Source organism: Pleurodeles waltl, chromosome 11 (assembly GCF_031143425.1).
Source record: "Pleurodeles waltl isolate 20211129_DDA chromosome 11, aPleWal1.hap1.20221129, whole genome shotgun sequence".
In the NCBI taxonomy this organism is placed as follows: Eukaryota; Metazoa; Chordata; class Amphibia; order Caudata; family Salamandridae; genus Pleurodeles; species Pleurodeles waltl.
In genome coordinates this window covers 205,032,666-205,045,721 of record NC_090450.1, presented here as the reverse complement: position 1 = coordinate 205,045,721, position 13,056 = coordinate 205,032,666, and the positions used below count along the sequence as shown (strand labels likewise).

Below are 13,056 nucleotides of genomic sequence, written 5' to 3'. Positions count from 1 at the left end.
TTAGACACTGTAGGGGTATATTGCTCATGCAGCTAGGCCCTCACCTGTGGTATAGTGCACCCTGCCTTAGGGCTTTAAGGCCTGCTAGAGGGGTGACTTAACTGTGCCACAGGCAGTATTTTGTGTGCATGGCATCCTGAGGGGGATGCCATGTCGACTTTGCCTTTTCTCCCCACCAACACACACAATCTGCAATGGCAGTGTGCATATGTTAGGTGAGGGGTCCCTTAGCGTGGCACAACACGTGCTGCAGCCCTTAGGGACCTTCCCTGGTCACGGGCCCTTGGTACCACTGGTACCTTTTACAAGGGGCTTATCTGTGTGCCATGAGTGTGCCAATTGTGGAAACAATGGTACATTTTTAGTGAAAGAACACTGGTGCTGGGGCCTGGTTCGCAGGGTCCCATCACACTTCTCAGGCAAGTTAGCATCAAATCAGGCAAAAGTGTTGGGGGGGGGGGGACTGCAACAAGGAGCCATTTTCCTACAGTGAGAGCCCTAGGGGAGGGCCAAACCATATACTAAAAAAGTGGAATGTGAAAGCAGTTCCCCACAGAAGAAAGTGAAATCAGTAGAGGGGACCTGGAGGAACCAGGAATCCCAAAAGGTGAGTACCAGAGTGACCCCCAGCGACCAGGAGAGCAGAGGTAAGTACCTGGTTTCCCCCAAAACCAGCAGAAGGTCTTTGGAATAGGATTATGCAGGACCCAACCAAGACTGTAAGACCCCAAAGGTGGATCCCGACAGAAGAGTACCTGCTGTCGTAGTTTGACTCTTGCTCTGGATAAGACTGCTGGTTTAAGGATGACAGGTCTTATGTTTGTAGGTGACTATGCCTTTCCTGCAGCAAATCACAACTGTCGTCCCAACCCTTCCCGCTTACAAGCAGCACCTTAAAAAAAAAAAAAAAAAAAAAAAAACAGTAAAGGTGATTTATGGCAGCCTTTAGCATGGATGTAAGAGTGTGACATCTCAGGGAGTGTTGTGGTTACACAGAGATTACCCCTTTCTCACATGAACAATATGTCTCAATCAAAGACAGGCAATGAAGATGATGCAGTAAGGTTTCAATAGGTTTTATTTAACAAAACTGCAATCTCTGATAAGTTGCATGGGCTGCAATGATTTGGATAATGAACAGTCCAAGAAACAGAATGGTAAAGACAAGAGTCATTAATACAAATACCCCCACCCTCTTGCAATGACATGAAATGACATGAGATTTGAAATATGTCCTAATACCTTATGTCATGTACCTAATCTCTAACCCAGAAGAGAGCTAGGTGTGTGATGCCATGTACATGTGAAGAGACCCCCAACCCTTGTTACCGTGGAATGAGGTCTCTAGCTCAGACTCCGTAGGGTCACGAAGACTGGGTCAGCATCAAGGCGACGTGCAGCAGTGATGGCATCTGGTCCGAATCCTTCTGACTAAGTGAGGTGCATTGATACAGATCTGCTCACACCCCCTTACATAGGTCTGTTCGCAAACAATAGACAACAAGTCATGCTTGGGACGGCAATTTATGGAAACAATTTCCACGAAGGCGTGAAGAGGGAAAGTACCTAATGTAAACACCTACAATTTATCTTTGTCGCTTGATATTGACGCCTTAGCACGGTGGCACTGTTAATGTGAAACTAAAACATTGGCCAAACTAGAAACAAGGCAGCCATCTTAAAATATATATTTAAATAAATGCCCTAAAACAGAGCAAGCTAAGTAGGGTAAAAGTCACTAGGTGACAGGGTCACTAGTCTGCAAGCCAAAAGCTCAGCTAACTCCTGTTTCCCATTAAAACAAGATAGGATTCACTACACTACCAAGGAAGGGGGCCAAATCCAGTTCAAGATGGAGTGTCCGCTTGTGGCTGGAGCCACTACCCCCACCCTTCTGTGGATGTAGGATCAGGTTGATGGTGGACGAAGGAGGTCACAGTGCAGCACAGGAGCTGAAGAGGAGTTCCAGAAGTGATGTCCCACATCGGTGGTCGAGATGTAGTCCGTCAGTGGTGCTGGAAAACCACCAACAAGCCTTGGCAAATGCAAGAGACGGAGAAGAAGGTTTGCATGGCTGAAGAGGACCAGCAAGGTCCAGGGGACTTGACCCAAGGAGGGGAGTCTCGGGTGACCCTCAGCAGCTGGGAGAGTCGCAAGAAGAGGAATAAGCCCCCACAGGAAACCCACTGGCAGCAGGCACAGTAGTCGTGGTGAAGCCCATTCGGCACACCTGAAGAGGAGTCCCGTGTTGCCGGAGCAGCAGGCAGGAGACTGCTTTGCAGGAAGGAGTGCCGGGGGCCGGGACTACATGGAGCCTGAAGATCCCTTGGAGGAGGAACAAACAAGGCTTGGTAGCTGCAAGAGTCAAGGTGCACAAGGTGTAATGTCTTGCAAGGAGTGGCAACGGCCTACCGGCCTCCCACCTTGGACGGCTGGTAGAGAGGACCAGGGGTACCACTCCAGACTCAACTGTGATGCAGGACCCAAGCAGTTCTGAAGGAGAGAGGATCCATGCAGCCGGTCGTCATTGCAGTTGGTGCTTGCAGATGCAGGGGAGTGACTCCTTCACTCCAAGGTAGATTCCTTCTTGCTTCATGTGCAGGCTGAAGATGCACAGCCATGGGAAATGTTTCAGTTGCTGTAAGGAGCTGGGAAACAATGTTGCAGAGCAATTGCTGAAGTTGTAGATTGTCGGTTCCTGGAGGGTCCAGTTGCAGTCCCAGTGGCCAGAAGATGAAGTAAATGATGCAGAGGAGTCCTGCTGGAATCTTGTATGTCGAATCTGTGGACCCACCCAAGAAGGAGACCCTAAATAGCCCAAGGAGGAGATTGGTCACCCAGCCCAGTGACCACCATTCAGGAGAATGCTGTGACGTCACCTACCTGACCTGGCCATACAGATGCTCCCAGGGGCCTATGTACATCTTGGATTCAAGATGGCAGAACCAAGTGGCCACCTGGAGGCGCTCCAGGCACCAGCCCTGGGGTAGTGATGGGCAGGGGAGTGGTCACTCCCCTTTTCTTTCTCCGTTTTCGTGCCAGTGCAGGGTCCGGGGTCCCTGGACTGGTGCAAACCGGTTTATTCAAGAATGGTACCAAATGTGCCCTTCAAAGCATACCAATGGCTTGGGGAGGCTACAGCTCCCAAGCCATGTCTCTCCTATTTCCAAAGGAGAAGGGTGTTACATCAGTCTCCCACAGGAAATCCTTTGTTCTGCATTCCTCTGCCTGAGCTGGTCAAGCAACAGGAGAGCAGAAACTTGTCTGAGGGGGTGGCAGCAGCATGGGCTGCTTTGAAAACCCCAGATAACTGGTAAGAGCAATGCTGGGGGTCCTTTAAGGAGCCCCCAGAGTGCATGGAATCATACAACCAATACTGGCAACAATATTGGGGTATGATTCCGACATGTTTGGTACCAAACATGCCCAAGTTCAGAGTTACTATAATGTAGCTGGACACAGTGAGACCGTGACCTGTGTCGAGTACACGGGTAAAATGGCTTCCTCGAAGTCCAGTGCAACAGAACTGGAGTTTGTAGGGGCACCTCTGCTCATGCAGGGGTGCCCTCATACACAGGGACCTGCACCCTGCTCTCTGGGCTAGGAGAGCCTGCCATAGGGGTGACTTACAGTGCCCTGGTGCAGTGACCTGTAGCGAAAGGGTGCATGCACCATTTCACGCAGGCTGCAATGGAAGGCTTGCAAACACATTTTGCATGGGTCCTCATGGGTGGCACAATACATGTTGCAGCCCATGGGGAACCCCTGACACCCCAATGCCCTAGGTCCTGAAGTGCCATATATTAGGGACTTATATGGGGGCACCAGTATGCCAATTGTGGGGTGTGCAAAGTCCTAACCAACCAAATATAGAGGGAAAGAGCAGCACTATCACTGGGATCCTGGTTAGCAGGATCCCAGTGAAAACCGTCAAAGCATACTGGGTGTAACTGTCAAAAAGAGGGTTCTTGCCTACATTTGCCCTACTGCACATCCTGGCCACCACTGGGTGGTTTGCATTCCGTCTCCTTTATCCCTAGTTCCTCTTCCGGATTCCACCCTTGAGTTCCACTGACCAGGTCCATGGGTCACTACAGCAGCTGGACAACCAAGATCTCCATTGACTTCAGCGGGAGGTTCCCGCACAACTTCACCCCTACCTTTGAACCTAGCACTCTGGGGGAGGTACTCTACTGTTCTGGGTTGGGGGCACTATCCAGCCTCCCTTGTCCCAACGGGTTTCCTCAGGGTCCACTGGGAAATATCGTAAAATGCGAAAACTCCAACTGTGACTTCCCCATTTTAGCCTATGGACACTAATCTGAGATTTCTACTCTGCACACGAGCACCTGGGGAATGCTACCTATTTACCCTTGGGGTTAGTACTTTCCCAGTCCTAAGAGACCTTGAGTGGTTGTGTAGTTTTCAAATTCCATTTTTTTTTTTTTTTTTTAGTATATGGTTTGCGCCCCTCCCCCCCCCTAAACAGGCACCCATGTTATTTTATACCTTTACTTACCTGTTACTAAGTATATTTGTGTATGACCATATCTCCTGTTAGTTCTTTAGTGTGTGTTACAATAAATATTACATATTTTTCTAAAACCTGTGTGGTCTTTCCTGTCTGTACTTCACTGACTGACCTGTGTCGTATTTGCAACCGCTTTACACCCTCCAGTATAAGCCTTAGCTGCTCTCCACAGCTACCCCTGTGAGAGCTGTGATTATCTCGAACTGCCTACACTATCACAAAGGGTTGCCTGGACTTGCCTATATACTGAACCAGCCTCCTACACTGGCTACTTGCAAGACTCCTGGCTTAGACAGCTTCTTAACAGAGTTTTATATGTTTTATAGTCAAATGGAGATATTTTGGCCAAGTGATCTGGAGTGTCACTCCCTACCACAAGAGAAGCTCTATTAGCTCTATTAGCTTTTTCTGGTTAAAGGAGGCCAGGATGCATTAGACATGGCTTCATACCAGCCTTTGACCATTTTAAACATTAAGATTTTGAGCAAACTCTTAGCATCTTGGCTACTGCTCCTGCTTTCTGGGCTAGTGCACCGAGACCATAATGATTTTATTTCAGGTAGATGGCCTCCTTGATTATACAAAAACTGTACTGCCAAATAGGCATAATTGGTTCCGCTTCATTGGCCTGGCCCTGTTCGATATGCATAGCTTTGAACCTGGAAAAGGCATTTAACATGCAGGACTGGGACTGCATATCTGCAGTTCTCCACAGGTTTGGGTTGGGCCACAAGATGGTGCAACTGATAACATAATTTTGCTTAGGCCAAATAACTATGGTTGAGACTGGACTGCTAGTTTCAGAGCCCTTTGTTGTCAGTAGGGGGATGCATCAGGGTTGCCCTTTCTCCCCCTTGTTATTTGCCCCGTGATCGAGCCACTGACAGTCATACTGCATCATCTGGAGGAGGGCTAGGGGTATTCCTTATGCAGTGAGTGGACATGTAGTTTCTGGTTATGCCGATAATTATTATTATTTTTTTAATCAGAGAAATAGATGCTGGTGTACTTCCAGTGTTCTGTGCATTACATGACATTAAGACAGACTGTGGAGCTCTGCTTAAACCTCCACTTCCCAGGAAGTTGGGCGCCAACCCATTAAATGAGAGGGCTTCACTTTTTATTTGGGAGTAAGTCTACCACGCTGATGAGTTGGCTGGCGGTAAATAAATGAGGGCAGTGGTTCACTCAGGTCTTGGAGTAGGTTTTGGAGATCTCTCCTATTGAGTAAACAGAACATTGTCGCTTAAAGCAAATTGTTACCCAGATCTTGTTACTGTTTTTCTAACTTGCCAATCTAGGTTCTGAAATGTTTTTTTTCTTGTATTGGATAGTATGCTAGAAGATTTGATCTGGAATGTTGCTCGGACGCAAGTGGCTGTGGCCACGCTTAGGCTTCCCACTGATCGAGGGAGACTGCATGTTCCTGATTTTCAAGATAATTTCTCAGTGGCTTAACTGTATTGGGTAGCTCGCTATTCCCTTGGCTAGCATACTTGGTACTTGTTTTTGGCTTCATTCTTTCCCTATTCTGTTTTGCCCAAACACTCCAATACATTAGTGCACGCCACCCACTGCCTAAAATGCAACCCTTCCCCCAATACCTCTAAAGAATAAACATTGTTTCAGAAGCTGGCGTTCCCACGGGGCTTTGAAGGCATGGGAGAAACTAGCTTCAATGCATAGGTGACCTCTTTCAAGATGATTCCCTAATCCTCTTCAAAAACCTGGTTGAGCAGTTCCGTCTTCCTCTGGGACATTTTCTTTTAGCCCACAGACATTTGGTTGATGCACTTGAGTGGCTTTGGGGGAATTACTAATTTGTATCTTCCTATCCATCCTCTTGTACAGACACTGTATACCAAAGGCACTGGTCACAGGCTGGTCGCATGGATAAGGCAGCCTATTCAAGTACTGGTTGCTGACCTGCTAGGTCGATTGCAAGAAAAATGGGAGGCGAATGTTAGTCTGATCTTTACTCCGAAGAAATGGGAGAGCTTGCTTGCCTCCACACATAAAATCCCCAGAAATACTCAGTTTGAGCACATTCCCTTATAGTACTACCCTGATCTTAGCTGCACTTATCTGACTCCTGGACATAGTTGCTCCCTCCCTGATGCTGTTTTTTAACTTATGCTGTGAGATTTTTCCTATGCGTCTGCGTATTGGAAGGAAATTCACACTATATTGGTTTGTATAATCAATCGCACAGAGTTGGATAGTTTTGCGGGGGGCTCCTGTTGGGTTATTATAGGCATCCCAAGTCCCACAGAGTTGAAACTAGGTTCTTAAACCTTTACCCTGTTACTAGCCAAACACGTCATTATTATGAAGTGGAAGTCTCCCTCACTGCCTGGACACTCGCTTTGACATACAACAGTAATAACATGGACTGAGATTGAGGCAGCCATGCTGAGCAAAGTGGAAGCCAGAGGTCTTAGGAAATGCCTCATAGCAGGTACTTGGGGCAAGTTGTTTCTCTCTTTCAAAGGCAACAGTGAAGACGACACCATACATTCCTGATAACCCTGTATTGTCAGTCTCGGGACATCATTGACATTACTCTTTTTGGTATAGAACAACCTCCAACCTGCCTAATGAAAGGGTGTTATTTGCTTATTTTTATTGTTGAGAAATGTTCCTGTTTTTATTGTGAGATCCAAATAAAAACTGGTTACAAAAATGAATTTTGAAGAAGAGGTATCCATCAAAAGATTGTATTCTTCAACACTTTTTCTTAAGTCTTATTTGGAGCTCTCCGTTTTTCTGGAGGATTAAAATTATGGCAACGAACGTGGCAAGTGACTCCTTTATGGGGGTCATGACATCCCTTTCCCGGAAGACACTTACCTCTGAAATATGCACGTTTGATCCAACCTAATGCTTACCTGGGCATATGCTATTTTAAAAATCTTTTGGATCTAATTTGGCATTTTTAGAAACTTCAAATGCTGAGTGAGCTTCAGGAAGGTAGGTACGTTAATGGGTTTTATGAGTGCAAACTGGCTCATTCAGAGTCTCATTGTGAAGGTTATGAATGTGCAAAACTGACTGATTTGACATTCCAAGTTAGATATAAATTGTGTTTGGACCCAGGAGTTTTCCTGCACTATACGCTGTGGATGTTAGTTGGAGAAATTTGCATAGGGAAGGCAGTTTGAAAAATAGAATCACTCGGTGATGTACTACCAGTCAGTAAAATCTAATCCTTATTCCCTTTGCAGAACTGTGAAAGATGTCATCAGCGGGTAAATCTGCTAGGAGTAATATCCAAGCTTAAGTGCTTTACTGTCTATTTCACTTACAGCAATCTAAATGAGCATTTAAATGGTGCTTAACGTTTAAATTTTAAGGGAGAATCCTGATCTTCATTTTTCTAGTATCACCTCCACTCTCCACACCAGCCAAAGATGATCATTTGTTTGTTCTTTACTCTTTCTCAAAGTGAGCATATCTGTTAGTTTTTTCCAGTTGAGAATATGTGATCCATTGAGACTTTGTGACATCTGGCCACATTTTGTATATTTTGCAGTGTCCTAGATTTCACACAGTAGTGAACATATTTGGAGGACTGTTTTGTATTGTAATTTCATTTGCTACAGTGGGAGTCCTTAACAGCACCTGTTCCACGAATGTTTGTGTAGGAAGCATCTGTGATGGTCCAAGCCAATGTGAGTCCCTAAAGATGCTGCCATCAATGATGCAGTGAAGAAAACCAAAGAAAGACAATTCACTGCTATGTTTTGGGATCTCCTTACGTTAGTTTCATGTGATGAGATTAGACATCTGTTAAAATAAAACAAACCGCATTTTTATTGGTAAAATACTCAAGTAGTGTAAATGTAAACCATCATTCTCTCACATTCTTCTTGTAGGTGGATGGGAGTGTGGAGTGCCTTGAAGAAATCCGAAGCATAGTCTCGGAGTCTGACGTTTCTTCATTTGAAATCCAACACAGTGGTTTTGTGAAACAGCTTCTTCTTTATCTAACGTCAAAAAGTGAAAAAGATGCAGTATGCCGGGACGTCAGATTGAAGAGGTTTCTCCATGTGTTCTTTTCAGCACCAGTAAGTGTTGGGTGCTTTTTTTGTCCAAATTAGTTTTGCTAAAATGTTTTATTTTGATTGGTATTGTAGACTGGCATAGGGATGTGAGATTTTGTTAACCCACGATTGCCAGTCCTATTGCACTCACCACTGCTTGAGTGACTCCAGCTGAGACATGGTAAAATTAATTGTATTCCACATTTGAAGAAGATTGGTGTCTTCCATGTCATTTTATTCAATCACTGACCTCTAATTGAGTGGTCTTTTTTCAGCAGGTAAAGATCTAGTCACAATCTGTTCTATTATGAATTTTATGTATTAATTTTAATACTTATTTCTTTTTTAGATTAATGTCCAGTTAGATGGGTGACACCTGCATCAGATGTTAGGTTGTGATTCTTGATTAGTGAGTTGTTCCATTAGAAATTAAATCTTTCAGAAGTTCCTGAATTGTAAGTAGTTTGATTAGAATGTCAGGGAGGAGTGATAGGTATTCCACAGCTGTTCCCCACTCTCCCAGGATTCTGCCTTCGTTTTTCACCATCTTATATGATGGCTGATGGATCAGATGGGCAGACACTGATTAGATGTTTTGCAGCACAAACCTCTTCTGGATTCACATGCTGTGCATTATTCTGCCATCTAGTGGTTGGGTGTGGATTCTCCAATATATTAGTGGTCCTTCTCTCTGTGTTTTGTGTTGGGCATTGATGGTCCCACCATTTGATGCCTCCTCTGACATCATATGCCCTCCCCTGGAAGCTCCCTGTCTTGTCTGCTATCTTCAAAGTTGTTTCCTGCTGTTGGGTCTGAAAGCATAACTGAAGGGTTCCTCAAAAAGACATCAAAAATATTCACTGAAAAATTACCGGAGAAGACTACGTTGATCCCGTACAACAAGAGCGTATTTGAGCATGCCTTGACAGGACCCCCATTCTACGTGATATGAAGAACATAACGTTCCAATTCTACCCGAAGTGCCATTACAAATTTGCACAGAAAGAAAGCCATCAGTTATGCAAAAGCGATTAGTGTGATTCAGTGTGGTTTATAAGCCGAATCCTTGAGGGCAAGAGGCAAACAGAGGCAGGCTCACTACACCATGCAGGGCTAAAAGCAGACCATGTTTCTTAAAGACCTGGGATTGTTGAGAGTCAACAGGGAAAACATAACGGGAGGGGCATAAGCAGAAGGCGAACCGTAGACGTTGAGAGGGAACAATGGAAGTCAAAAGATAAAAGACCTCACCAAACCAGGAAAAACACACAGGGGGGAAGACTCTAAGACCCCAGAGTTTAGGACACTGAAAACTGCCTTGTGCTGAGGAAATTGCCGACCGTAGGCAAGCACACAAACAGAGAACCCCTTAGGTCCCATTCCAAGGATATTGCAGGTGGTCAACCACACAAAAAGACAGCGATGTTGAAAAGGGATAAAACCTGGAAGACGCTGAAAAAGGCAATGGGCGAAACACATTAGAAGGATAGTTCGTTAAAAAGATAAAAAGAAGTTCTAAGACCATGCTTTACCCCTAAGAGCGATCTGCTAGAATTGAGAGGAAAAAGGAGTGTCTTGAAGCAGAAGGGGCAGAGCTTCTGCAAAAGAAAAAAGATTTTGACGTTTCACTTCAGAGAGTTCAGAATGTCGCTGTAGGAAAGTGGAGTATTAGTATTATATGGTGTGGGAGTTAATCCTCACCATCTAATACTCTTACAGTACCCCAAAGATGGTCTTCTGATTCACAATAGTAAATCCTAGGCTCAGTTCTGGTAGTGTGACAAAGATCATTCAGGCCTTACTCAGAGGAACACGTGTGAAACATTTCAGAGCACCAGCATGGACTATAAGTAAATGACACGACTCAAAAGAAATTCCACACCAATTTTTTAAAATAGAGCTTATTTTTATCTTAATTTAGACACCAAAATGATCAGAATTGAATCCGTATAACCAGGGTATAGATTTTAGAAGCAAAATTATATCACAGCAGAACTGGCATTTAAATGTTGCATTGACGTCTATGGAGGAAAGAAATCACAGGTTTCAAAACAATACTTAGAAAGCTAGTTGTGTGGAACCCTTGCAGAGTTAAGGTTGTATAGTCCCTAGAACCAGATCACAACAGTATGTGCAGTTTTACCTAGCCTGTAGCGTCTGGGTGCTGAGTTGTCCTGGCTGGCCTTGGTGCTGAACTGGACTCTCGTTGAAGTCATTGGCAAGAACCCGCTTGTGACAGAAGACCACTTGGAGTTAGAGGTGTGGGAAGCCTTACAGAGTTAAGGTTGTGCAGGTCCTGGAACTATGCCACAACACTCAGTTTGCTTCTACCTAGTCCATGGCATCCGGGTGCAGAGTTGTCCTGGCTGTCCGTGCTGCTGGACAGGTTTTATGCTGGTGCTGGTTTTACCGCTTACAGGATGATTCTGAGCAAGGGATGCAAAATCTCAGCTGTGTTGCAGATGTCGGGTGCAACCTGCACAATGTGCCATGCTCTTGCAGCATCAAGTGTGGGGGTTAGTTACTGGGCAGGCAATCAACAAGCCTTGGCAGCAGTAATGGTGAAGAAATCCTTTGGGATCTTCAAAGGGTCCTGGGGGAGCGATGCAGCAGCAATAAACTTGGAGGCAGGCAAGACTACAACTCCCAGTAAACACTGGACTACCTACCTTTCAATCGCCAGTGAAACTTCAGGTTCTGCAAGCATTTTTACCTGCAGTTTGCATTGAACTAGTGCCACCAGTCCAGTTTGAGGGTGCTTCTGGCTTCCACATGGGTCCCTCTAGTCGTGAGTGTTGAGTTTCAGCCAAGTACGAGGGTCATTCACTCATTTCCCAGTCTGTTGTCTCATGGACTTAGTATCCCTCTTTTGCCTTGGTGCACTGAGCAGATTGCCAGTGATGTAGAGATTTTTCATGTGCTTCTTTGAAGTTGGTCTAACAGAATTAAGGTGTAAGAAGTGTCCCTTAAATCATGGCTTTAGTGGAGTTAGGGATGTGGATACTAGTGGCCAATGGGCAGCTAGCTCCTACAACTAATCTGCCCCTGAAGTGACCATATCCAGTGGGGTAGGTCACCGTTAGCTACCCAGACCCCTCTGTTCTACTACACCTAAGATGGAAAAAATAAAAATTTAGTGCACACACACCAGGCTGCTCACCGTAGAGGTGTGTTCAGCCTGCTGGGGGTGTGCACTGTCTTACATACCCAGTTTCCCATCTGACCACGAGCAGGTGTGCCTTGGGGCAGGGAAAGGGCTCTTTCCTCTGCTGGGGGACAGGACAGATGGCCTTTCTGGGGCAGAGAAGCCTTTGAAGCTCCACATCCTGATGGCTGTATTTACTAGCTCGGCTGGAGGACACGAGGTGTACCTTCTTCGTGCCTCAGCCTTTTGTCTCCGACTCCTGGAAGCGCCCACACTGCCTGGTAGGAGTTCAGAAACCTGTCTTGGTGGCAACAAGCATGGGAAAAAGTGCAGGCTGACTGGCCAGAGCACAAAGAAGAGTAGCAAACATGTGGGCAAACTCTATTATGCCACCTGGGTGCATGCTAGCCATGCTTTGACACCAGAATAATGTTTTGGGAGAGAAAGAAAGTTGTTGGACACCAAACCCAAAATATCTAGGCAGTACCATAATGGAGCTAGCAGCCAGGATCTTCCCGCGCTTAAGTCCCATGTTTTCCTATGGACCGGCCTGCACTTATAGTGGACCCTAATGGAAAGGACACTATAAGGATATAAGCTCATGCTTACATGCCTGCACCTTATATATAATTCCTTCTGGGTTGCAGAGGTCTTCCTAGGGGTGTCTGACATATATGTAAGGCAGTGCATGGAACATTGCCACCCATAGTGAGGACGTAGGCAAACTTGAGCAGTTTGCACCACTCTGGCAGTCTGCAATGGCAGGCCTGCCATCAGCAATTTGTGTGGGTCACCTGGGGTGGCCCAAACTCATGCTGCTGCTCTGGGGACCCCTTTACCACGTATGTCCTGGTTACCATTTACTAGGGGCTTATAAGGGGGTAAAGGATTTGCCAGTCAGGGAATTACCAAGTCGATAAATCAATTTAGGCTAATATTGCCTAGCATTCTAGATCACTGGAGATGGGCCTCCAAGGAGCCTGAACCTTGCAGAGGAGTCACACTGAGGGCAGAGAAGAAATACAAGCATTCCTCCAAAGATCCACTGTACATTAAGGGAACAGTGCCAGCTGACTCCATTAGCACAGCTACACAAAGGAAAAGGGCAAACATCCGAGCAACATCAGGACAACCATCACACAAGGAGAGCAAAAGGATGAATTAGGTGGGCATTAAGTTTGATAGAGGGGTGGCTACACAGTGGAGAGTTGTAGGAAAACAAGGATCTTTGTAGATGTCCTTCAATTTTAGCCCCCATTTGAACTGCTGGATACTGGTTTTCAACCCTGACAGTGCACTGGTACCCTGCTAACCAGGCCCCAGTGCCAGTGCTCTTT

At 45.7% G+C, this 13,056-nt stretch overlaps 1 protein-coding gene across 13 annotated transcripts in view; it reads left to right on the top strand.

Moving 5' to 3' along the window:
• The window catches only part of TRIP12 (thyroid hormone receptor interactor 12), a 1,145,873-nt gene that overhangs the window by 803,745 nt on the left and 329,072 nt on the right, over positions 1-13,056 (top strand). For all 13 annotated transcript variants that reach the window (XM_069213427.1, XM_069213421.1, XM_069213434.1 and 10 more), the window contains one exon: positions 8,407-8,598. In XM_069213427.1, coding sequence (XP_069069528.1) covers positions 8,407-8,598 — 192 coding nt within the window. The remainder of the gene's footprint in view (positions 1-8,406; positions 8,599-13,056) is intronic.